Source organism: Castanea sativa, chromosome 11, assembly GCF_040712315.1.
Source record: "Castanea sativa cultivar Marrone di Chiusa Pesio chromosome 11, ASM4071231v1".
Lineage (NCBI taxonomy): Eukaryota > Viridiplantae > Streptophyta > Magnoliopsida > Fagales > Fagaceae > Castanea > Castanea sativa.
The window spans coordinates 8,825,849-8,851,113 of record NC_134023.1 but is presented as its reverse complement, the minus strand read 5'-3'; the positions used below and the strand labels follow the sequence as shown (position 1 = coordinate 8,851,113).

At 33.2% G+C, this 25,265-nt stretch overlaps 5 protein-coding genes across 5 annotated transcripts; 3 read left to right on the top strand and 2 right to left on the bottom strand.

The window, feature by feature from the left end:
• Positions 1 to 2,113: 2,113 nt before the first annotated feature.
• On the top strand, positions 2,114 to 4,223 carry LOC142614525 (peptide-N4-(N-acetyl-beta-glucosaminyl)asparagine amidase A-like). Its single transcript, XM_075787058.1, has one exon. The coding sequence runs from the start codon at positions 2,352 to 2,354 to the stop codon at positions 4,155 to 4,157; it is 1,806 nt and encodes a 601-aa protein (XP_075643173.1). The 5' UTR covers positions 2,114 to 2,351; the 3' UTR covers positions 4,158 to 4,223.
• Positions 4,224 to 5,395: 1,172 nt separating this feature from the next.
• On the top strand, positions 5,396 to 7,541 carry LOC142614526 (peptide-N4-(N-acetyl-beta-glucosaminyl)asparagine amidase A-like). Its single transcript, XM_075787059.1, has one exon. It carries the CDS (start codon positions 5,444 to 5,446, stop codon positions 7,220 to 7,222), a length of 1,779 nt encoding a protein of 592 aa, XP_075643174.1. The 5' UTR covers positions 5,396 to 5,443; the 3' UTR covers positions 7,223 to 7,541.
• Positions 7,542 to 9,325: 1,784 nt separating this feature from the next.
• On the bottom strand, positions 9,326 to 11,792 carry LOC142614527 (polyubiquitin). The gene is made up of 2 exons (XM_075787060.1): positions 11,732 to 11,792; positions 9,326 to 10,727 (listed from the first exon to the last, which is right to left on the bottom strand). Exon 2 carries the CDS (start codon positions 10,723 to 10,725, stop codon positions 9,580 to 9,582), a length of 1,146 nt encoding a protein of 381 aa, XP_075643175.1. The 5' UTR covers positions 10,726 to 10,727; positions 11,732 to 11,792; the 3' UTR covers positions 9,326 to 9,579.
• A 6,553-nt stretch (positions 11,793 to 18,345) lies between these two features.
• LOC142614524 (peptide-N4-(N-acetyl-beta-glucosaminyl)asparagine amidase A-like) lies at positions 18,346 to 20,675 on the top strand. Its single transcript, XM_075787057.1, has one exon. It carries the CDS (start codon positions 18,591 to 18,593, stop codon positions 20,442 to 20,444), a length of 1,854 nt encoding a protein of 617 aa, XP_075643172.1. The 5' UTR covers positions 18,346 to 18,590; the 3' UTR covers positions 20,445 to 20,675.
• A 1,674-nt stretch (positions 20,676 to 22,349) lies between these two features.
• LOC142616017 (uncharacterized) lies at positions 22,350 to 22,733 on the bottom strand. The gene has a single exon (XM_075788910.1). It carries the CDS (start codon positions 22,731 to 22,733, stop codon positions 22,350 to 22,352), a length of 384 nt encoding a protein of 127 aa, XP_075645025.1.
• Between the last annotated feature and the right edge of the window lie 2,532 nt (positions 22,734 to 25,265).

Here is a 25,265-nt window from a genome sequence, read left to right as displayed (position 1 = left end):
AAAAATTTATAAAAGAATGGAATGAGATAGAGCTCAATAAGTAGCATAATTAATGGGGGTGGAGGAAATACAAGTTTCATGATGATTAACATTTTACAAAATATGTTATAATTCAAGAATTTCCATGAAAATCCAGAAAATCCATTTTTCATTGGTAAAATGACAAGAATGATTTAAACGATATAGCACAAAGCTTTCTCAAATATTTCAACATGAAATTTCATAATATTTACTGTGAGCTATCAAAACACCATTTTAAAACCTGAAAATCCAACCCAAGGCCACATGACAAGCCGCCACAAAGACGTCAGATACGCCACAAAGACATCAAGTTATGCCACAAAGACATCAATTATACCACGAAGACATCAATTATGCCACAAAGACATCAATTATGCTACAAAGAAATCAATCCGCCACAAAGACGGGGTGCCAAGATACCAATGTCATAAAGGCTACAGCATCCGGTTGGGTAATCACATGTCATAGCCCAAGGGTAAAAACATGAAGAGCTCAAAGTTTACATGAAATCAAAACACGATTCAATTTCAAGTAGTTTCACAAAAACCTTTGAAATACCCAATATATTCACAAGGTCCTCAAATTTTCCAAAATTGTTTCTTGTCAATAAGATTTTCTAAAAATTTCCAAATATCATAAATCAAGATACAACATCTTTAGAATTTCCAAATAATGCAATAAATCCATAAAATCCATTCCCAAGAGTTTCATAAAAGATGCTTATCTTTTCCAAGCTAACACATCATACAATTCCCCATATACATTACCAAATATGATACACTATTCATAAATAGTCATTTATAATAGGGTCACAACACAACTCTTTTAAGAAAACATAGTTCTACAAATAATTTTCTAAAATGTGTTTGACCCAAAAACGACGTTTATGCAACATGATTATTTTCCGAAAAAAAAAGTTCCTATAAAAGCTACTTACCTTACAACCCGCAAAAAGCTTAACTCTCCAAGCTCCAAAAGAGATTAGCTAGAACCTAAACAATATTAAGTAAACCTATCACAATAAGCATAAAAGCTTGAAATTGTATCTAGTTACAAATTAGGATTGCCAAATAAATACTTTGATTAGGTAAGCCTAGTATTTAACCACATCAATAATGTATTCCACTCCCAAAGTTTTTCAACAGATTAATTCATAAGGCATAGGCTCCAATTTATAAAATTAACTCATTCAATGTATTATCTCTAACATCAAAACCTCAACATCTTCTAAGTACTTTCCACAAGTTTTACACCACATCAACAAGAGACCTATGATACCAAAAATCATAATATCCTCCAAGACAAACAATCTTAATATTTAACTAGCTCCAAATAATCAATAAAAATTATATTCACTATATATTTCACATTAAAAGACCAAAACCCTCAAATCTTCACCACTTAGATAACCACCATTGTAAAACCTATAAACTCACTCATCAAATAAATCCACCAAGGCAAAACACATACGTATAAATACATGAATATCACTTCCAAGGCTCATAAATCACATGAATATTATTATCAAAGCTTAGATTAAAAGAACCTCAAGTAAAAGCATAAAACCCATCAAAAAATAAAAATCTTTACCTCAAATAAAAATTGTGAAAATGCTTAGAAGTTCCTAAGATTTTTCGATAGTTTTGCCAGAAAAATGACAATGAAAATGGTGATACGAAGTGGCACCGGTGGGAGAGTGTGAGGCAGTGTTTACGTGAAAAAGAAGGAAAACAAATGAGTAAGAATAGCACTGACCGGTCAAAGAGATAAAAGAGATACTGTGCTATGTTTTAATAACCAAACCAGATCGGTTGGTCCAACCGGTTCAATTGGAAATTGGGAGCCAGTCTGGTCTGGTAAAAACCCCTAAAATCGATGAAAACCGATCAAAAATTGGAAAAAACCGGTCAAAAATCATATTGAACCAAAAATTTTGAAAAAAAAATGGTTCAGACTCCCATTTAGTTTTTAAAACCATGACCGTGTGTGAAATATGTGGTAGGGGGTTGATAAGGTAGGTGTGACGTGTGGTCCCAAAAATATCTGAACCTTCCTTCTTTTTTCTTTTTTCTTTTTTCTTTTTTCTTTTTCTTTTTTAATGGGCTGGGCGTTACAATTCTACTCAAATCTTCCTGATTTGCACAATTGCAATGATGTTCCATTTTAATTCAAAATTCTCGTTAAATCGTTATATTTTTCCGTCAATTCGTTCTTTACCTATCAATTACTTTGATCATTTCTCAAGAAAGTTCAAAACTTGTACTTAAAAACAAAGTCTCCACCAAGAAGATAAGAAACCCAACAGTCCAATCCAATTCCAACCACCATTCATGGCCCCATCTATGCTCTACTCTCTCCTTTTCCTCCTCCTTCACCAATCCCTCTTCTCCACAGCCAATCTCTTCCACAAAAAAAGCCTCTTTAGACAAGAGCTAGATTTCTCTGAGTCTCAACACAAACCTCTCAATGACACAACACCAACTCTCTTTTTTGAAGTAACAAAGCCCATCAAACTCCCCAACACAAAGCCTTGTTCTTATCACATCCTCCAACATGACTTTGGCTACACTTATGACAAGCCACCAGTTCTTGCAAACTACAGCCCTCCCTCTCACTGCCCATCTCAGAAGTTCTCCAAGATTGTCTTGCAATGGAATGCAACTTGCAAAGGCAGGCAATTTGACCGGATTTTTGGGGTTTGGCTTGGTGGGGTTGAGCTATTTCGTAGCTGCACAGCTGAGCCAAGGGCTACGGGGATTGTTTGGAATGTTGAGAAGGATATTACAAGGTATTATTCATTGCTTATGAAAAATCAAACACTTGCTGTTTATCTTGGTAACCTTATTACTAGTACTTATACTGGTGTGTACCATGTGAATGTAACTATTCAGTTTTATCCTGTTGAAAAAAATGGTGTGTCCAAGTTGGGTGATTTGGTGTCTAAATACCATTCCCCGGCTGATTTGATCATACCCTTTTCGCAAAACTTGCCATTGAATAATGGGTTGTGGTTTGAAATTGAGAACTCCACTGATATTGCACTGAGGGAATTCAAGATTCCACAAAATGCTTATAGAGCTGTGTTGGAGGTCTATGTTTCATTTCATGAGAATGATGAATCTTGGTATTTGAATTTATACGATGAGTACATTGAGGCGAATAATATTACAGGTGTAGCAGGAAATGGACCTTTTAGGGAGGTTGTGGTTAGTCTTGATGGTCAAGTGGTTGGTGCCATTTGGCCTTTTACTGTCATTTTTACTGGAGGGGTTAATCCCCTCTTATGGAGGCCAATTACTGGTATTGGATCATTCGATCTTCCTTCTTATAATATTGAAATCACACCATTTTTGGGGAAGATAATAGATGGAAAGAGCCATAAGTTTGGGTTTAGTGTGACGAATGCATTAAATGTTTGGTACATTGATGCAAATTTGCATCTTTGGTTGGACAGCAAGAGCACAAAAATTGAAGGGAAGATTTTGGAGCAAGTTAGCTCGCCTCTTGTTGTTTCTTTGGTATCTGATTTCAAGGGCTTAAATGGAACGTTTTTGAGTAGTGTAAGCAGGTCTATATCCTCAGCTGGATGGGTGAAGTCCTCCCATGGGAATATCACTACTAATTGGATTCAAAATTTTAGTTACAATAATTCAATGCTGATAGAAAGCAATGGAGATTTGCAGATTGTGAATCAAACCATCCATTTTAATGACAGTGTTCATGCAAAGATGCCATCATCTTCTGTTTTCTCAACAGAATCCCACAAAAAATTCGACCTTTATTCATACTACAACAAATTAGATGAAGGAAATGGAACTTCTGTATCGAGTGAAAATGTCACTTTGGGATTTTTTGAAAAGAAGTCTAAGGATGTTGGTTTTGGATTCTCAAAGAGCTCTCTTGAAAATGTGCAGAATGGACAGGGCAATATGGCTGTAAAGAACAACTTGGTGGTAAGTGGATTAGGCAGTACACAACAAGTGTACAAATATGATGGCAGCGATTTTTGTTACTTTAGAAATGTAAGCAGCTCGAATTATACCATCCTTTATGATGAACTGGGAAACAAATGTCATAAAGGAACAAGGTCTAATTCTGGTTTTAGGTTAGGCAATATGCAGACTTTCCCTGCTTGAAGGGCTTTTCTAGCACCCAGTTTACTTCATAACAGTAAAGAAGTTTGATTTTTCGTTTTGTTTTTCCAATAGATGATGAACACTCTTAATTAATCCATTCAAATAATTAAAAATTTTGTAGGCGGAAACAGGGTCCTCGAAAATGAATCAGGTTTGCATAAGCAGTATCCCTCATTATAATGGGAGGTTCTGATTAAAGTGGCGATCTTTTTGTGTTTTGTATAACAAAGTTGCAAAATGAAATTCTTTGTTAGTATCTCTTGAAATTCTTCGTATGTCAATGCTAATGAAGTTATTTTCAATTATAAGTATCCGTTTGGATACAAATTATTGTGCTTACGTTTTCCACGTTCACGTTTCAGCTCTTTTTTTTCTTTTTTTCCTGCGGCAGCTTTTCAGCTCTTGAGGGACAAAAATTACTGTTCACCCACTTACGGCACTGTTCATGACACTGTTTATGTACTTTTTCATTAAAAATGGGTCTCGTAGACTATTCACACATTTAAAAATTATTTTGCTATAGTGTTTTTAGTTTTCAGTAATAAATTCTATCCAAATGGACTCTAAATGCAAACTTATTGTCAAGGACTGAGAAAAAGTTACAAAGAAAAAAAAATTCAATTCTCATTTATACATTTTAATGTTTAGTAATTTGGATTTTTCATAACTATTGAATTGAGGTTATCACTTAAATATGCTATCAATTATTTATTTGGATTGTTTTTAATCGTTAAATTTAAGGCTTTTTCATTTAAATATGCAGTGAAATTACTTGAATAAGTAATGCATCACACAAGAATAATACTAGTGTCTATGTGTGTCTGTGGAGAACAAACTCTTCTAAAAAACTGATGTGACAAAATATTATGAGCTTAAAAATAGATAGCAATGAATGTACCTCGTAAGACTTGCCTTGTTCACCATGTGTCTTGTTTTAGCAAAAGAGATTTGTCTTGTAATCTTTATTTCTAGGTACTTCATTTTCCCCTAAGACTAGGACTTGACAGTTGTCCATACCGAGGTTAACAAAACAAAACGACCAATTTGGTAAAGCCACTTAAGCCTTCCCATATTGTTGGCATTTTGCACTTTATTTTCACTTTTCAATTCAAAATTCTCGTTATCTTTTTCTGTCTAATATTCCTTCTTTCCTGATCAATTATTTCCCAAGAAACTCCAAAACTAACTTTTTTTATACTCAAAGTAAAGTAAAAAGTCTCCATCAAGAAGAGAGTTAAGAAAGAAAAGAAAACCCAATAGTTTCGATCCAATTCCAACCACCAATCATGGCCTCCTCTATGCTCTACCCTCTCCTTCTCCTCCTCTTCCTTCACAATCCCCTCTTCTCCACAGCCAAAATCTTCCACAAAAAAAGCCCCTTTAGACATCAGCTAGATCTCTCTGAGTCCCAAAAAAAACCTCTCAATGACACCCCACCAACTCTCTTCTTTGAAGTAACAAAACCCATCAAACTCCCCAAGACAAAGCCTTGCTCTTATCACATACTTCAACATGACTTTGGCTACACTTATGGCAGCCCTCCAGTTCTTGCAAACTACACACCTCCCTCACATTGCCCATCTCAGAAGTTTTCCAAGATTGTTTTCCAATGGCATGCAACTTGTAAAGGCAGGCAATTTGATCGGATTTTTGGGGTTTGGCTTGGTGGGGTTGAGCTATTTCGTAGCTGCACAGCTGAGCCAAGGGCAACTGGGATTGTTTGGAGTGTTGAGAAGGACATTACAAGGTATTATTCATTGCTCATGAAGAATCAAACACTTGCTGTTTATCTTGGTAACCTTGTTACGACAGTTTATACTGGTGTGTATCATGTGAATATAACCATTCAGTTTTATCCTGCTAAAGAAAATGATGTGTCAAAGTTGGGTGCTTTGGTGGCTAAACATCATTCCCCGGCTGATTTGATCATGCCCTTTTCGCGGAACTTTCCATTGAATGATGGGTTGTGGTTTAAAATTGAGAATTCCACTGATATTGCATTGAGTGAATTCAAGATACCACAAAATGCTTATAGAGCTGTGTTGGAGGTGTATGTTTCTTTTCATGAAAATGATGAATTTTGGTATTCGAATGTGTACAATGAGTACATTGAGGCAAATAATCTTACGGTTGCAGCCGGAAATGGACCTTTTAGGGAGGTGTTGGTTAGTCTTGATGGTGAGGAGGTTGGTGCAGTTTGGCCATTTACTGTCATTTACACTGGAGGGATTAATCCCCTCTTATGGAGGCCCATTACTGCTATCGGATCATATGATCTCCCTTCTTATAATATTGAGATCACACCATTTTTAGGGAAGATACTTGATGGAAAGAGCCATAAGTTTGGTTTTAGTGTGACGAATGCCTTGAATGTTTGGTACATTGATGCAAATTTGCATCTTTGGTTGGACAGCAAGAGCACAAAAATCGAAGGGAAGCTTGTGAAGCACTTCAGCTCGCCTCTTGTTGTTTCATTGGTATCTGATTTTAAGGGTTTAAATGGAACGTTTTTGAATACTGTAAGCAGGTCCATATCCTCAACTGGATGGGTGAAATCCTCCCATGGGATTATCACCACAAATTGGATTCAAAACTTTAGTTACGAAAATTCAATGTTGATGGGAAGAAATGGGGATTTGCAGATTGTGAATCAAATCATCCATTTCAATGACACTGTTCATGCAAGGCCATCATCTTCTGTTTTCTCAACAAAATCCCACAAAACATTCGACCTTTATTTATACTATAACGAATTGGATTATGGAAATGGAACTTCTGTAAGTAGTGAAAATTTCACTTTGGGATTTTTTGAGAATAGGTCTAAGGATGTTGGTTTTGGATTCTCAAAGGGCTCTCTCAGTAATGTGCAGAATGGACAGGGTTATTTGGTTACAAGCAACAACTCGTTGGTCAGTGGATTGGGCAGTACACAACAAGTATACAAATATGATGGCAGCGATTTATGTTACTTTAGAAATGTAAGCAGCTTGAATTATACCATCCTTTACGATGATGTGGGAAACACATGCCATAAAGGAAGAAAGTCTCATTCTGCATTGGTTTAAGCAGAATGCATTGTTATCCCAGCTCGAAATGCTTTTCTAGCACCCAGTTTACTTCATAACAGTGAAAAGTTTAAATTGTTCATTTTATTTATCCAATAGATGAAGACTCTCTTCATTTATCCATCTTCAAATGTTTTAGGTGGAAATTTGCATATCCAGTGTCCCGCATTATATTGGGAGGTAATGATGAAAGTGCTGATCTTTTTGTGTTTTGTAAAAAAGACTTCCAAAATGAAATTCTTCGTTAATCCATCTTGAAATAATCAGGTTTGCATAACATGTAAAATGAATATCCTTGATTCACACGATTACATGATTTTTATGAGGCAATTCGTATGCAATGTCATGTTGTTCATACAATGTTCTTGAGATGCTCACATGCTAGATCATATGATACATAAATGCAATGAATCATGTTTTGAATCATATGATAATCTTGTTCATATTTGTTTCTCGAAATCTTAAATTTGACATATTGTTTGAGTGATGTGACATGACGTTAGCCACAATAGTCTAAAAGACCGGTCAAGCATGTCAGGTAAGTGCTTAATAAACTCTTACCTCGTAACTTAGTCTCCAAACTTAGATCAAAGATTCATAAATTAACCTTTTATTCAATATAATTTATATTTTATAGAATGAAAATATGATTAAAGTCATGTAATTCTTAGATTGTACCTAGGACCAAGACCTTATAAAGTTATTTTCTATTTATTGTAAACTTTTTACATTTAAAATGAGGTAATTTCCTATATGATTTTCTTATTTTTCCAAGTTAAACAAAATAAGTGGGGCTTGATATAAAAACCCTGATCTTAGGGAAAATATGTGCAGTTGAAAACTCACAATCAAGTGTAAAGAGGGAAATTTGGAAAAGATATTGGTCTCTAACTGTCCCCCAAAAAGTGCAAAATTTTTGTGTCCCCCAAAAACGTTCAAAATTTTGCCCCCCCAGGAAAAAAAAAATGGTGTTAAATATCCTACCGGATTCCACTTTCCCATGAAATGTATGGGCTCTTGTCAAAGCTAAACTACTGAAATGTGCATCATGAGCGCAAGATTATCATGCTTTGGCATGAGAAATGTTTGAGAAAATGGCAATGCAGCAGTTGGAGCTATGAACCGTCATTGCATGGCCCATTTAGAATGCCTATAATTTGTAAGTCGTATTATCTTGGTGGCTAAGAGGTTGTTCAATTATACAGCCATTTTCAACCATTAATAAGCTGTAAGACATTCTAAGAGGTTCAGATCAAAGAGAAGAGAGGGTAAGCCTCAAACTCTAGCCATTTTCATTCTCACTCTGCTTGATTTGGTTCAAGAGAAAGTGGAGGAAAATATAAGACAAGTAGGAGTTTTCAAACTCTTAAAATAGTTTGCTCCTCTTTATCTTTTTATTAAAAATAATAAATAAAACAATTGACTTTATTTGGACTGGTTAATAGATTAATTAAATAAGTTGGGTGGACAATAGGTATTTAATTTATATTTATAAAGGTTATAAATGAGTATTTGGATAATAATGATGTACCCAACTCATTATGACTCGACCCAAATAAACACAACTTGCCCAACTGCCACCCCTATTGGGCCTATTTTCCTTTTGCAAGTAATGGATTGAGGTGTTGTCTTGAATCTATATGTGCGGTTTCCCCGTCTAGCCGAAAGGCTTGAGCCTTCGACGTCATACATGTATACTCTCTTTGTTTAATTAGATTTCCATCTTTTCATTAAAAAAAAATTCCAAAAAATTAGCAAGCAATTTTCATCTTGTACCACATCTTTTGTACCACATCTTGTTCCAAAAGAAAGGTCATTTTGTACCACATCTTTTACATACTGCAACAGAGCCAACATTAGACATTCCACAGTAATTAGTATATGCTGACCCCCACCAGTATCCGCACTCTCTATTAGCATCTTTATAAAATTAAAAAATAAAAATAAAAAAACAAAGGAAATATTAACCAACACAGAGCAGAGTGCAACACAAATTTAAATCCAGCGAGTACAACACATAGTATGACATATGTATATACAGGATGAACCAACACAGAGCAGAGTGCAACACAAATATGTATGAACAAGATGAACAAACACACAGAGCAGCACAACAAGTGTGCATAAAAATTACTTTATTTTAAACTAAACAGCAACAACAACATGACCTCATGGGGCCAATTTAACCACCATATTAAAAACAGCATGAAATTATTAACCAAATCATATAGAACATAGCAAGTTTGAATCTTGTTAGAAGCTATTAAACAATGGTCAACAAAAACTAATCATGACCACCGAACTTAACAGAATGACTCATAACCACAGAAATCGAAATAACTACACCACAAACTACCTCAGAAACCACCTCGAAGGCGAAGGACAAGGTGAAGAGTTGACTCCTTTTGGATGTTATAATCTGCAAGAGTCCGCCCATCCTCCAACTGCTTACCAGCAAAAATCAGCCTCTGCTGGTCGGGTGGAATACCCTCTTTGTCCTGAATCTTAGCTTTTACGTTGTCAATGGTATCAGAACTTTCCACCTCCAGAGTTATGGTTTTACCAGTCAATGTCTTCACAAAAATCTGCATCCCACCACGCAGACGAAGCACCAAGTGAAGTGTCGATTCCTTTTGGATATTATAATCAGCAAGAGTGCGCCCATCTTCCAGCTGCTTGCCAGCAAATATCAGCCTCTGCTGGTCCGGAGGGATCCCCTCTTTGTCTTGTATCTTTGCCTTGACATTATCAATAGTATCAGAACTTTCAACTTCCAATGTTATAGTTTTTCCAGTCAAGGTCTTCACAAAAATTTGCATGCCACCACGAAGACGGAGCACCAAATGGAGGGTGGACTCCTTCTGGATGTTATAGTCTGCAAGAGTACGACCATCTTCGAGCTGCTTGCCCGCAAAGATCAACCTCTGTTGGTCTGGTGGGATACCCTCCTTGTCCTGGATCTTTGCTTTGACATTGTCAATGGTATCCGAGCTTTCCACCTCCAATGTTATTGTTTTACCTGTCAAAGTCTTAACAAAAATTTGCATACCACCACGGAGACGAAGCACCAAGTGGAGGGTAGACTCCTTTTGGATGTTATAGTCTGCAAGGGTACGACCATCTTCAAGCTGCTTGCCGGCAAAAATCAACCTCTGCTGGTCTGGTGGGATACCCTCTTTGTCTTGTATTTTTTCCTTGACATTATCAATGGTATCCGAGCTTTCCACCTCCAAGGTGATGGTTTTTCCAGTCAGGGTCTTGACAAATATCTGCATCCCACCACGGAGACGAAGCACCAAGTGGAGGGTGGACTCTTTCTGGATATTGTAGTCGGCAAGAGTTCGACCATCTTCCAATTGTTTACCAGCAAAAATGAGCCTTTGCTGATCTGGTGGGATTCCTTCCTTGTCCTGGATTTTCGCTTTCACATTGTCAATAGTATCGGAGCTTTCAACCTCAAGGGTGATGGTCTTTCCAGTGAGAGTTTTCACAAAGATCTGCATCTGTTGGTTTGAATGATCCCACACGTTATAATAATGCATACCAAAATTTTAAAATAAATTAAATTAAGAAATCATCAAAACCATATTTCAAATGGAAACGCCACAATCTTCTATATGCTTATATTTTCAAAAAATAAAAATAAAAATCATCCATCACATGTTATTGTTAGTTAATATATTTTCAAATTCTGAGTAAATTATACAAATAAAATAAAGATAGTCAAACATATATGTTATGGATAAAACTTAAGAAATTACCTTAAGTCCAATACATTAGGTTCTCCAGTTGAATTCAAACACTTGCTTGTTTTGAATTTAATTGTTCTTGGCAAAGATAACACTATTCTTATCTAAATGGTAAATGCAAACAGGCCAAAACCTAAGTTTTACTCATGTCAGCTGAGTCTATAATACAAACTAGACCATAATGAAATCAAAATCAACGTCTCAATTTAAATCGATTTGGAATTTATAAACAACTGTTTGTTTAACCACTACACTTATAAGATTGAAGCCCTTAGGGAAAAACAAACCAAACCAAACCCATCAAAATACCCACGTCTATATCCCATATAATACACAAAAAGAATAAAGAAACAAAATTTAAAAAGAAAAAAAAAATCAAGAAGATTATATATATATTGCAAACCCTAATCGAATTCTTTGAATCTTACAACTAAAAATTGGTTTTTATCAATCAAGTACACAAACACAAGATCAAAAAGAACAAATCGTATTGCAATCAACTGGAAAATCGGAAAGATCTAACAAAATTCAATCAGCCAAAACGAGCATAACCCTAATCGAAATTTCAACCAAATTATAAAAATAAAAATAAAATAAAAAAATTTAATTGGGATATGAATCATAAGTAATTTACACATCGATACAGGTTTTACAAATATCAATATGATAAATTTTTCTTTAAATTTTTTATTTAATAAATTGAAATTGAAAACTGAAATTAGAGAATAAAAGAGAAAGGCTTTTACCTTGAGAGAGAGAGAGAGAGAGAGAGAGAGAGAGAGAGAGAGAAATTGGGAAGAGATTTTTCTGAAAGTGAGAAGATGAAGAGCTAAAGGATGAGGACTTGGGAGGTGCAGTATTTATAGAATTATTATTGGTGATTTTGCTGACTATAGTCACCAATGGGATTGTGCCACGTTTTAACGATGAGCCCTATTATTGCCCGTTTGGATCCCCGTTTTCTGGGCTACGTTTGCGTTATTTTTTTTTTTTTTTTTTAAAAGACCAGCGCTTGGTGCACTGTTTATGGGACATGTTTTTTTACACATTAAAAAATTATTTTGCTACAGTATTTTAGTAATAAAATCGATGAGCCCTATTAGTAATAAAATTTTAGTCAGAGTATAAGAGGCTATTTGGATTTGTTGTTTCCATAACTTATAACTTTGTTTTTATAACTCATAACTCAAAAATAGTGGGATTTATAGCTGAGAAGTCCGTTTGGATTTTGTTTCCATCACTCAATTTTTTGATTTTTTAGTAATGAGCTATGGAAACTGAAAACACATTTTGAGTGATTTTAGTTTTCGTAACTCTGTTTTTAATGGCATTTTCATAAAACTACATACCTAGTCCCACAATCAGAGCAATACACGTGAGGCGCTACTTTTTATGCTTTCTTCAACGGCTCTCTTCAGTAAAGCAGAACCCTCTCATCTTAGACTTCTCTCATCTCCATTCCAGTACCACCACAAGCTAAAAGAATCTCTCACTGCCCTCACCTCCTCACGCACTATTTCACCGATCTGAGCTCAGCCAACCTACGCCGCCGTGTCACAGTCACGCAGTGCTTCACGCGCCAACCAAACCAATCTCCCCGACCTCTTTCTTAGTTTTTTTCACAAAAATATGAAGGTATTATTTACATTTGAGCTATTTATATATCTGATTTGTTGGAAATAGCAAGGTATTTCGCATCTTTTACATTGAATCAAGAATTGGTGATGAGAAGTTTGCTTCTCTGGTTTTTTTCCTTTTTTTTCTTTGTTTGATGTTTGGGTTTTCGCATCTGATTTAACTGTATCAACCCGTGGTGATGGGTTTTCAACCCGTGGTGATGAAAGTTTGCTTCTCTGCTTTTTTTCTTTCTTTGTTTGATGTTTGGGTAAGCATCTAGTTTGGTCTATTGAAACCCGTGGTTATGGGTTTTCAACCCGTGGTGAACCTGTGCTTCTCTATTTTTTTTTTCTTTGTTTGATGTTTGGGTAAGCATCTGATTTGATCTATTGAAACCCGTGGCTATGGGTTTTCAACCCATGGGTAAGCATCTGATTTGATCTATTGTACTTAGAGCACTAGATAATTTTGTTTTAAAATGACTTGTAGAGAATGCCGATTGGCGCCACTGGGTCATGACGGAGGAAATAGAGCCACCGATACACGTTAGAGAGATGAGTGTTGTTCACTAGTGACGGTCCTGACGAGGCAAGGGACCTTGAGAAATTTTTATGGGTTCGGGTTTGTGCTTTGGGAGAGTGACAGGGCTGAAGGGGGAAGGGGAAATGAGAAAAGAGAAAACGATGGGATGAAAACCTTCTGTGGGTAACAAAACAGCTTTGCTCTGACCAAGTGACAGATATGGGGCCCACAAACAGTTGAAAAATATTGAGTGATGACAAGTTGAGTGATGATGCCAAACGGGTGGGGTGTAGGGAGTTGGGGTATTTTCAATAATGAGTGATGAGTGACGAAAATTGAGTGAAGAGTGATGAAAAATAAAAAACCAAACAGGGCCTAAATCAACTAATATCTTAATGTTGTTGTATAGCTAGAACAACCTCCATTTCCACCTTTTACCTCCCCTTACGCACGTATCTAACCCAATATTTAAGTCAATTCATATTAGCCCATTAATCACCACAATTAAAAAGAATAAAATAGTCTCTCTCCTTTTCAACGTGGGATTAAATATTTTCACTAACTCCTCATCTTCTATATTCTCTCCAACATCTTTAAATTTATGTTGTAATATTTATTCATTTTAATTAATTAATATTAAAATGCTCCAACATACCCTACTTTACATGGGTAGGTATTAATCAGAAATAGGTTTGGCTTACCTTTGATATTTTTTAATTGAAATTTCATTTTATTTTAATAAAAAAAAAATCACATCACTTACTAATTAAATAAAATGTGTAGATTAAAACTCATTATCAAATCATTCTATCTCAAAGAAAATTATTAAATACTCAAGTACCATAAATGAGTATTCTCTCTTATATGAATTGTGGGTCTAACTATGAATTACTCTTATCTAAGCCAAACCCAAATTAAACAACCCTAAACAATTAAAAGATTCTTCACTAACAAATGCTTTAGGGCATCTTTTGACTTTTTCATTAAAAAAAAATTATGCCAAGAGTTTTGTAATTTAATAGGAGCTCCTTATGTGATTATAATATGCACAATTCAAATAACTCATCACCAGTTGTAATTATCAAATTATCCACAAAAAAAAAATTATTATCAAAAGTATTTTAAAAAATAAATAGTTAATATATATATAATAAGTATAAGTTTATATTCATTATTTCATTTGGATATTTTTGTGGTTGCATCAAGTTGCAATAATCTTTTAGATAGAAACAACAATTTTAATATTCTTAGCTTAATTGTTGGTATCAATTTTTCTTTCTTTCTTTTCTTTTTCTTTTTCAGTTAAAATTTACTAAAATATTTGAAGTGGTTTGCTAATAGCTAGTAATATTGTTTCAATGATATTAATAATAAATATTTACATAATTAAGGACTCTAATATGATTTTATTACATTTAATCGATTATGTCCTACCAAAATAGATTGATTACAGTACAAACTAGCCGGACCAGTTTGCTATTGTCTTTTTTTATTAATAAAAAATGGCATTGCGTTTCTGGAAATTGCAATAAATATCTAATTCTATGGTAAACGAGAATGTCAATACGTGGGTTTCTAGTTAGCTCAACTGGTAAAGTTTTTGATGGTTGAATAAGATATTTGAGGTTCAATTTCTACCTATACCAAAAACTTTTTAATGTCTTAATCCGATGATAAATAACTATCATCAAGAGCGGACCCTATAAATTGAAACTTTAACCCTCTTTCAAAAAAAAAGAAAAAAGGATGTCAATGCCACTAATGGTAATACTAAAATATTATTTTTTATGCCACATGACGTACCAAGTGTCCTAAAGTTTTTTTAAAAAATATGTATTTCAATTAATGAATCAAATATATTTATAGTATTGCTTTTATTCAACCTATGTCGAAGTTGTGAGTTTTAGTTAGTATCTTAATTCTCTTGAATTATGGTATAGTTGTAAAAATGAATCAAAACTTGAGAAACAAATTTTTGTAAATTCAAATAAACAACCACAATAAAACTCTAAAATAAAAACTAAACTGACACATTTGAAACTTTATGAATCATTTTAACACATAGGGTAAATGTTAAGGACCAAAATAATGAATAATGCTTAAACTAGAGTCATATTATGTACAAATATTGAAAAAAATGCAATCATAGTGAATTTGTGTGTACAAGACTACAAGTGAATAAGTTTAGTTTAACTTGTAAAATCTTTGATAATTGAATAAGAGATATGAGGTTCAATCCCCAATCTCTGCCTACACATAACAAAATTATTAGTGTCTTGATGTGATAGCTATCATTAGGAGCAGACATTATATATTGAAATTCTATAAATAAATAAAAACTACAAGTGAATAAATTATTGACAAAAATATAGATATACTTACCATAATATGATTTTATTTATTTATTTACTAGTATCATTCCTGTACGATGCACGATTTGATGAAGATTCATATATAAGCTATTTTTAAAAAAAATAATTAAATAAAAGTAATAATAAATTCTAAAATAAGTTCCGATTGTGTAGAGTTTGGACATTATCGGTGTTTATCTATTTTTATATTTTTAAATTCTCAAACTGCTTTGTGTTAATTTCTTAATATGAGATATGGAATGTGTTTGATCAATCCTATTTGGGTTATGCCATAGCCAACACAAATAATAATAAACAAAATAGTTCCTCAATACATATTTTTTTTCCTAATGATAGTCTAATTAAAAAAACCAACACACTCAAAAATTAAATATAATAATCAAAACCCAAACTCAAAACATACAAAAAAGAGTTCAAAAATTGAGAATATAAAAAAAATTAAAAATTTATATAAGAGAATCGAGAACTTAAATGGGTGTCCATTGTTTTGCTTCTTTATAGTAAACTTCTTTTGGCATAATATTCTTCGTGCAAGTTTAGAAACAAAGAACAATAAGTACGATGAATTTATTAACTTAAAAAAAATAAGCGTGATGAACGATAAGCATAAGTTGCAACTTGGGAAAAACAAGTGAAAAAATACAAAAACATGGGGTGTGATATGTGGAATTTAATTTTATGGATGACTTTATTGGTTACGAGTGTTATATCAAAAAGTCATGACTTAATATATATATATATATATATATATATATATATATATATATATATATATATATATATATATATATGTTTTGAAATTTTGATAATAAACTATTAGTTGGAGTAGAATTCAAACTTCAAAACTCAGGGTCCATTTGGAATAGCTTATATAGCTGAAATTGAAAATTTTTTTGCTGAAAGTGTAGAAAAAATGTTAAAAAAAATATGTTGAATAGTATAGTGAGACCCAATAATAGTATCAAAAAGTGCAATAAGACCCATGAATAGCATTAAAAAGTGTAGTGAGAATAGTAGCAAAAATAAGCTAAAAGTGAAGATAAGCTGAAAAATTTATTCCAAACGCACACTTAGATGATAAAATTTTATCTAAATTAAATTATTATTAAATCTTATCCCTTAGTCAAAAGTGTTTTAGCATAATATCCTAATAAAATTTTAATTTAATAAGATGCAACTGGTGGGGAAAAAAACAAAAACAAAAACAAAAATGTGAGTTGTGTGATATTTAAGTTTAGAAAATTTTTATAATAGATTTTTAGTTTTATTTAAATTAAACCGTTGTTAAATGTTATCCCTTAATTTGAGGGAATATATCATAACAAATAACATAGAATAATTTACTAATTAATTATTTTTAAAATGTTGATAATAGACTTTTAGTTGGAGTAGACATCAAAATGTTTTTTTTAAGAAAGAAAATGTAGGTTTTTTTTTTTGGGATTTAAGTTTAGAATTTTTTATAATAGAGTTTTAGTTTGAATAGAAATTAAATTTGTTGAAGTTTAAATATAAGTTTTATCTAAATTAAACAATTGCTAAATATTATCCTTTAATTTGAGGAATTATATCATAACAAATAAATAAAATTAATTTATTAATTAGTTGTTCTTAAAATCTATACTACATATAAGAGGATTCTTTTCATTCAACTGGACTTTTATGTGGTTCAAAAATATCTTCATTAATGAATGGTAACTTCATTTAGAAATATGGTCATAAATGTCAATTAACAAATTTCATTTTGAATTCAAAAAGATATTTCTTAAAAATTAAGGTTTTTTTCTTTCACGTTCAAAAAAGAAATTACAGTTACTGCTTATCTCTAAAATTTATCATTTTTATTTGTTTAAAAAAAATATATATATATATTTAAATTATAATAGATGCAAATTATTATTTTTTACAAAATAAAAAATAGAAGAGCCTACAAGCACACGCTGAACGCATTCTCAGAGACTAGTATTGATAATAGAATTTTGGTTAGAGTAGAAGTCAAAACATGGGGTTTTTTTAAGAAAGAAAACGTGATTAAATTTATAATTATTTATAATATATTTTTAGTTTAAATAGAATATAAATTTGTTGAAATCATATACTATATAATAAAAGTTGGACTTATAGGCCGTGATTATATCAAGTGGCTTTACCATATTGTAGAATTTTTTTAAAATTTTTATATATTTAGAAAGAAAACATGAGTTTTTATCTAGGATTTAAGTTTAGAATTTTTGAAGTTTAAAAAATATGTTTGATTAAATTAAAATGGCTAAATATTACCCCTTAATCTAAGGAACTATATCATAAAAGTAATATACAATTAACTTATTACTTATTTGTTCTTAAAATATTAATAATAGATTTTTAGTTGGAACAAAAATTAAAACGTGATTTTTTTTTTTAAAGAAAGAAAACATTCGTTGTTTTTTAAGATTAAAGTTTAGAATTTTTTATAATAGACTTTTAGTTTCGATAAAATTTAAATTTGTAGAAGTTTAAATAATAAATTTTTACCTAAATTAAATAATTGTTAAATATATCCCTTAATTTAAGGGAATATAATCTAACAAATAATATAAAATTAATTTATTAATTAATGAAAGTAGCCTGCGCAATCATAACTTTAAATTTTAGAAAATATAAAATAACAACTTTATTTAGTACATAATTTAATTTTTAGGAAGAGTAATCATGCATTCTTTATTTTATTTTATTTTATTAATCATAAATCGGTAAATTCCAATGAATGTACCTTGGAAGACTGCCTTGTTCACTGATCAGCAATCACTATGAAGGAGATCTGTCTTGTAATCTTTGTTTTCTAGTTATTCTGTATTTCACTTTCCCCTAGGACTAGGACTTGACAGTTGGTCATAACAATGTTCACAAGACATACAGACCAATCCTCAGGCCTTTCCCATTTTGCACCAGAGTTTTACTTTCCAATTCAAAATTCTCGTCCTCTTTTTCCTTCTTTCCCGATCAATTATTTTACAAGAAAAGTCCAAAACTTTCCAAACCTTTTTTCATACTCCTCCAAACAAAGTAAAGTAAAAGTCTCCACCGAGAGAAAACCCATCAGTTTCAATTTAGTTCTAACTACCATTCATGGCCTCCTCTGTGCTTTACTCTCTCCTTCTCCTCCTCTTCCTTCACAACCCCCTCTTCTCCACAGCCAATCTTTTCCACAAGAAAAGCCTTTTTAGAGAAGAGCTAGATCTCTCTGAGTCACAACAACAACCTCTCAATGACACCCCACCAACTCTCTTCTTTGAAGTAACAAAACCCATCGAACTCCCCAACACAAAGCCTTGCTCTTATAACATCCTCCAGCATGACTTTGGCTACACTTATGGCAAGCCTCCTGTACTTGCAAACTACACACCTCCCTCACACTGCCCATCTCAGAAGTTTTCCAAGATTGTCTTCCAATGGAATGCTACTTGCAAAGGTAGGCAATATGACCGGATTTTTGGGGTTTGGCTTGGTGGGGCTGAACTATTTCGTAGCTGCACAGCTGAGCCAAGGGCTACGGGGATTGTTTGGAGTGTTGAGAAGGACATTACAAGGTATTATTCATTACTCATGAAGAATCAAACACTTGCTGTTTATCTTGGTAATGTTGTTACTAAAACTTATACTGGAGTGTACCATGTGAATATAACTATTCAGTTTTATCCTGCTGAAGAAAATGATGTGTCAAATTTGGGTGCTTTAGTGTCTAAATACCATACCCCGGCTGATTTAATCATACCCTTTTCGCGGAACCTTCCGCTGAATGATGGGTTGTGGTTTGAAATTGAGAGTTCCACTGATATTGCATTGAGTGAATTCAAGATTCCACAAAATGCTTATAGAGCTGTGTTGGAGGTGTATGTTTCATTTCATGAGAATGATGAATTTTGGTATTCAAATTTTTACAATGAGTACATTGAGGCAACCAATCTTACGGGTGCAGCCGGAAATGGGCCTTTTAGGGAGGTTTTAGTTAGTCTTGATGGTCAGGTGGTCGGTGCAATTTGGCCATTTACTGTCATTTTTACTGGAGGGATTAATCCCCTTTTATGGAGGCCCATTACTGGTATCGGATCATTTGATCTCCCTTCTTATAATATTGAGATTACACCATTTTTAGGGAATATAGTTGATGGAAAGAGCCATAAGTTTGGGTTTAGTGTGACGAATGCCTTGAATGTTTGGTACGTTGATGCAAACTTGCATCTTTGGTTGGACAGCAAGAGCACAGAAATTGAAGCGGGGCTTTTGGAGCATGTTAGCTCGCCTCTTGTTGTTTCTTTAGTATCTGACTTTAAGGGTTTAAATGGGACGTTTTTGAATAGTGTAACCAGGTCCATATCCTCGACTGGATGGGTGAAGTCCTCCCATGGGAATATCACAACAAATTGGATTCAAAACTTTAGGTACAATAATTCAATGCTGATAGAAAGTGATGGGGATTTGCAGATTGTGAATCAAATAATCCATTTCAATGACAGTGTTCGTGCAAAGATGCCATCATCTTCTGTTTACTCAACAGAATCCCACAAAAAATTCGACCTTTATTTATACTACAACGAATTGGATGATGGAAATGGAACTTCTGTATCTCTTGAAAATGTCACTTTGGGATTTTTTGAGAAGAAGTCTAAGGATGTTGGTTTTGGATTCTCAGAGGGCTCTCTCAGAAATGTGCAGAATGGACAGGGCTATATGGCTGTAAAGAACAACTTGGTGGTCAGTGGATTGGGCAGTACACAACAAGTGTACAAATATGATGGCGATTTATGTTACTTCAGAAATGTTAGCAGCTCGAATTATACCATCCTTTATGATCAAGTAGGATACAAATGCCATAGAGGAACAAGGTCTCATTTTGGTTATGGGCTAAGCAGCATGAAGCCTTCCCCTGCACAAAGGGCTTTTCTAGCACCCAGTTTACTGCATAACGGTAAAGATATTTAGGTTGTTGTCTCGGTTGATTCTTCAACTGCTTTATAAAAGGACTCCTTTTATATGATATTCCACAGAATTCCAGCAAATGGTACCCAAAATAAAAAAGTAAGCATTTTGTAGTCCATTGTCATTATGCTGACAGATTCCTTCTGTGGAAATTCTTGTAAACTGTTATTAAATTATGTGCACTAAGTGTGATTTTGGTTTTGTTTTTTCAATAGATGTTGAGCATTGTCTTCATTAATCCATCTTCAAATAATTATATATGTATTATGTGGAGACTGGGTCCTTGGAAATGAATCACATTTGCATAACCAGTATCTCACATTTTAATGGCAGGTTATGATGAAAGTGGTGATATTTTTGTGTTTTGTAAAATTGACTTATGCGGTTGTCTGCATTTCTGGTTTATGTATTCATTTATTAAATGCAAAACAGGTGACAATTTAATAAATAGAATTGCAGGAATGAGTTCCAAACCAGCCACCCGCTCTCCCCCCCTAAATAAAGTCTAGACATGAGAAATTTGAGTCTCAATTATGTGCTAGTATCTGTTTTATAGTAGTGTGTCAGAACAATATTGTGTCGTGGTGAAGCATTGTCCTTCAATTCAATTATAAGATAGATTATCACCAAGGAAAAGTTATACTTGACCAAAAGAATTTGCTTAGTTTTCATCCTTTAACCAATTCCTGGTTTATTTTTGATCCTTTAACAAGGTGGTGAATTTTAATTTTAATCTTTTAACGGTAGCTATGAAGTCAACTGCAGGATTAGGGACTATTACTATATTATTGATAATTAACTTGGAAAGATGAATGTTGCGTCTTGGTGACTGCTAAATCTTTCCTGTAGATATCACAGCCAAAGATTTCCAAGTTAAACACAAATATGATGGCAAAATGCGATGCACCTAAAGAGCTCACCTTTGGGGGCAACAGGGATAAGCCTGGAATATTTTATGCAGGCAAAGTTTATCCCCAAGAGTATTAAGAAAATCTATTAATAGAAAGCATATTTATTATGGGTGCTACATTGAGAAATCTCCTCAAAAGCTTGTTAAAACTATGTACTATAATTTATTTAAGGCAACATTCAATATTATATTCCCAAAACTTGTTAAAACCATGCTGACATCTCGTCTTAAAGGTTTACTGGTATTGGAAAGGAATTAGAAGATATTAAAATGGCACAAGGTATATTAGTACTTTTTAACATTCCAGCACTAAAGTAAATCCTCTAGAAGAGGGTAAATTGCAAATACAATTGCAATGATTTTACATTATACTATATTGATTTAGAACTAGAAGAGAAATTACGCTGTAGATCTATTTCATATACAGGTATCAACTATTGATCTCAATGACTTTTCTGTAATTCAAGGAAAAACAAATGGTTGCCCATGACTTTTGGGTTAGTGGTTGAAGATGTTGAAGAGGGAAACTCTGGTTTTAATTAAACGTCTAAATAGTTGTTCAAGCATTTTTTGAAGGTCCTAAATGCTTGACTCTGATTTCTCCAGCAAGTTCTGTATGTTCTCAAGATGCACAGCGCAATCAGATTTTCTTGTAATGTGAACAATAAGAAATTGCAATTCCGCATGTGCTTTCTCAAGTTCATTTGTGTTTGTTTTTGGATCCTCACACACCATTCTTTTTTGGGTGCACCAGTTTGGAAACAAACCACCAGCTGTTGGACTTTGATCTCAACTTTGGCCCCGCTATAAAGGATAATAAGGCTTCAAGCACTGAGAGGGTGACCAATTCTGTTTCCCTCAACATGCTAACCACGCTCAAAATCTCTTGGTTTTTGTTGGTGCACTGGCTTTCCGTGCCTTTTAGGGCCTTGTGAATTGCGTTTTTGGCCACCTTTTTGGAGGCCAAGTATTTTCCAATCTTCCTTATAAGCTCCATTTCACCTCTTCCGTCTTCTTCGCATGATTGATTGAAGTTGATATGTGCATTCCTTTGTCTGCAATAAGGCATCCTTTGTGATTCCACACAGATCCAACAGTCTAAGAGATTCATGTAACAGTTCATCAACCAATGTCTTGTGCTGCTCTTGCGCTAAGGCTTGTTGAGTGAATGACAGCTGAAGCAATTTATTGACACAATCACGTAAATCCTGGATGCCATTCAGTCTGTTGTGTATTAATGAAGGTGAAAAAGAAGCAGATTTGGAAGCCCTCAATCTGGACAAGTGGTCATCAAACTCTGAAATGAGAGTGTATGGTTTGGAAGGCAAGCTGTTTGAGCGACTGAGGTACTTGGATTTTGGGTGTAGAGCAGAGGCAGCCATTCTTCCTTGCAATAGAGGTCTTACTGTTAATTGATAGTTCAATCTAGCATTTTGTGTTCCACGTATTAGCATCCTCTTTATATTAAGAGGTATGGTGAACATAAGGAATCTCATCCTCTTTAAATATCAAATAGTCATAGCATATTTCTGTTCTGGATCTAAACACAATGTCAGCAATTTTTTTGCTCTGTCTCCTCTCTCCAGCTCTTTAAATCAATAGTCAATTATATTTAAATTCTAAAATCACAAGAACTTGTTCATAAATAATCAATCAATATATATATAAAAGCAGAGACCTCATGCGAGAGTGCATGAGGTTCTGCCATGTGGCGCTCTATATGAGTTATTTGCAATCCTCTTTATTATGAAATAATGTTTTCCAACTTCAAAAATTAAAACAATGCAGCTTTTATGTTTAGCACTTATTGCTTCATCAAAAATCAATTCACTTCTTCCTCTCTCCTAACTCTTCACTTCTTTCCATAAAAAAAAAAACTATTCACTTCTTCCGGACAAATAAAAAACTTTCACTTCCCCGTTCAAATTTAAATGCACAATATGTATAAGCACCTGGCAAAGTGAGACCAAGCTTTGCACTATTACACCTTTACAATAATATTATACTTTCCAAGTAATTTCTGTTGAGATCAAACCCATCTTAAATTTTTTAAATTTCATTCATTCTCTTTCTTAACTCTTCACTTCTTCTAGCAAAAACACAAACAAAAAACTCTTTCACTTCCCCTTTCAATTAAACGCACACTATTGTACCTATTTCTTTTGAAAATTATATATTGATGGATCAACGATTCCTCTTTGAGTTCATGGATAAAAGCTCCTTTCTTAGTGTCTGTAAATAAATAAATAAATATTGCCAACTCTCTCTCTTTGTTTCTTTCTTTCAATTTTTTTTTTTCAAAATTTTATTTGGGATACTAAGTTTACGGTTTGCAATGTTTAAGGGAAGATAGACTCGGGTAGATTGAAGCTTCAACTTTACCATGTTTTGGCCGGGGACTAAAGTCACTAAACACAAGGAGAAAATGCCACCAGCCTCTAATTTATCAAACCCTTCTTCAGTATCTAAGGGATACAAAATACTAATACTCAATTTGTTCATTCTTTGTTGTTGTTTGGTAATGGGTTTTTGATAATCGAACTAGATGGTGGTTTGTTTCTTTTCATTTGAACTATTTACTGGTTGAGATTTTTACTGAGCCACACTGTTTTTGTAATTCATGATTTGGCTTTTGGTGAGTGATTTAAATATGTTACATGAGGATGTGATTAAGAAAATTAGTTGAATTGGGTAATATTTAGACCCTAAGGCAAAGACAGGTTGAGTAACTAATCTGGTTTTGTTGGGCAGGTAGAAAGATCAATGAGGAAGAAGCTTAATCAATAAATCAAGCTTAATCAATAAATCAAGCTCCTCCAAGCCACATGTAGTCGGAGCACAAATACATGTATCTCTATGGATTGGGTCACATTCAAAGCGCCAATGGAGGCAAAACTTTTGTGGGATTCAAAGTGCAAAGAGCCCAAGAGTAATCATATATTTTATTTTGAATCCATAGTATTTGATAAAATGCTTGACAGAAAATTTATAATTTTTATTTGGTTGTATGATGTAGCAGCCTATATAATTGACATAAGTGAAACAAATTAAATTAGCTACGGGTAAGAAAGAAGTTATTATTTTTAGGTGAATAATTTTCTTTTACCTATTGAGGGGTTAAGTATTATTTGGTAGCAAATTTTTAAAATAATCACCACAATCTACACATATTCTATGTCCTACTATATGATAGAAACTCAATTGTCAAAAATAAGAACAAAGAAAGAAACAATAGAACCCTAAAGGTACAAATTAAGAACTAAGTGGGCAGAAAAAAAATTATGTGATGTCTCCATTATTTGAAGGTTAGCCTAGAATCTATATAAACTCAAAATGGTATTAAAAAATTGTTAAATATATTATACTGGTACACCTTTGTTAAAAAATTGTTTTATTATTTTTTTTTTATAGAAGATAGAATTTCTATTCTAGCCTAATTGACATAAGTGAAACAAATTAAATTAGCTACGGGTAAAAAAGAAGTTATTATTTTTAGGTGAATAATTTTCTTTTACCTATTGAGGGGTTAAGTATTATTTGGTAGCAAATTTTTAAAATAATCACCACAATCTACACATATTCTATGTCCTACTATATGATAGAAACTCAATTGTCAAAAATAAGAACAAAGAAAGAAACAATAGAACCCTAAACGTACAAATTAAGAACTAAGTGGGCAGAAAAAAAATTATATGGTGTCTCCATTATTTGAAGGTTAGCCTAGAATCTATATAAACTCAAAATGGTATTAAAAAATTGTTAAATATATTATACTGGTACACCTTTGTTAAAAAATTGTTTTATTTATTTATTTATTTTTTTATAGAAGATAGAATTTCTATTCTAGCCTAATTGACATAAGTGAAACAAATTAAATTAGCTACGGGTAAGAAAGAAGTTATTATTTTTAGGTG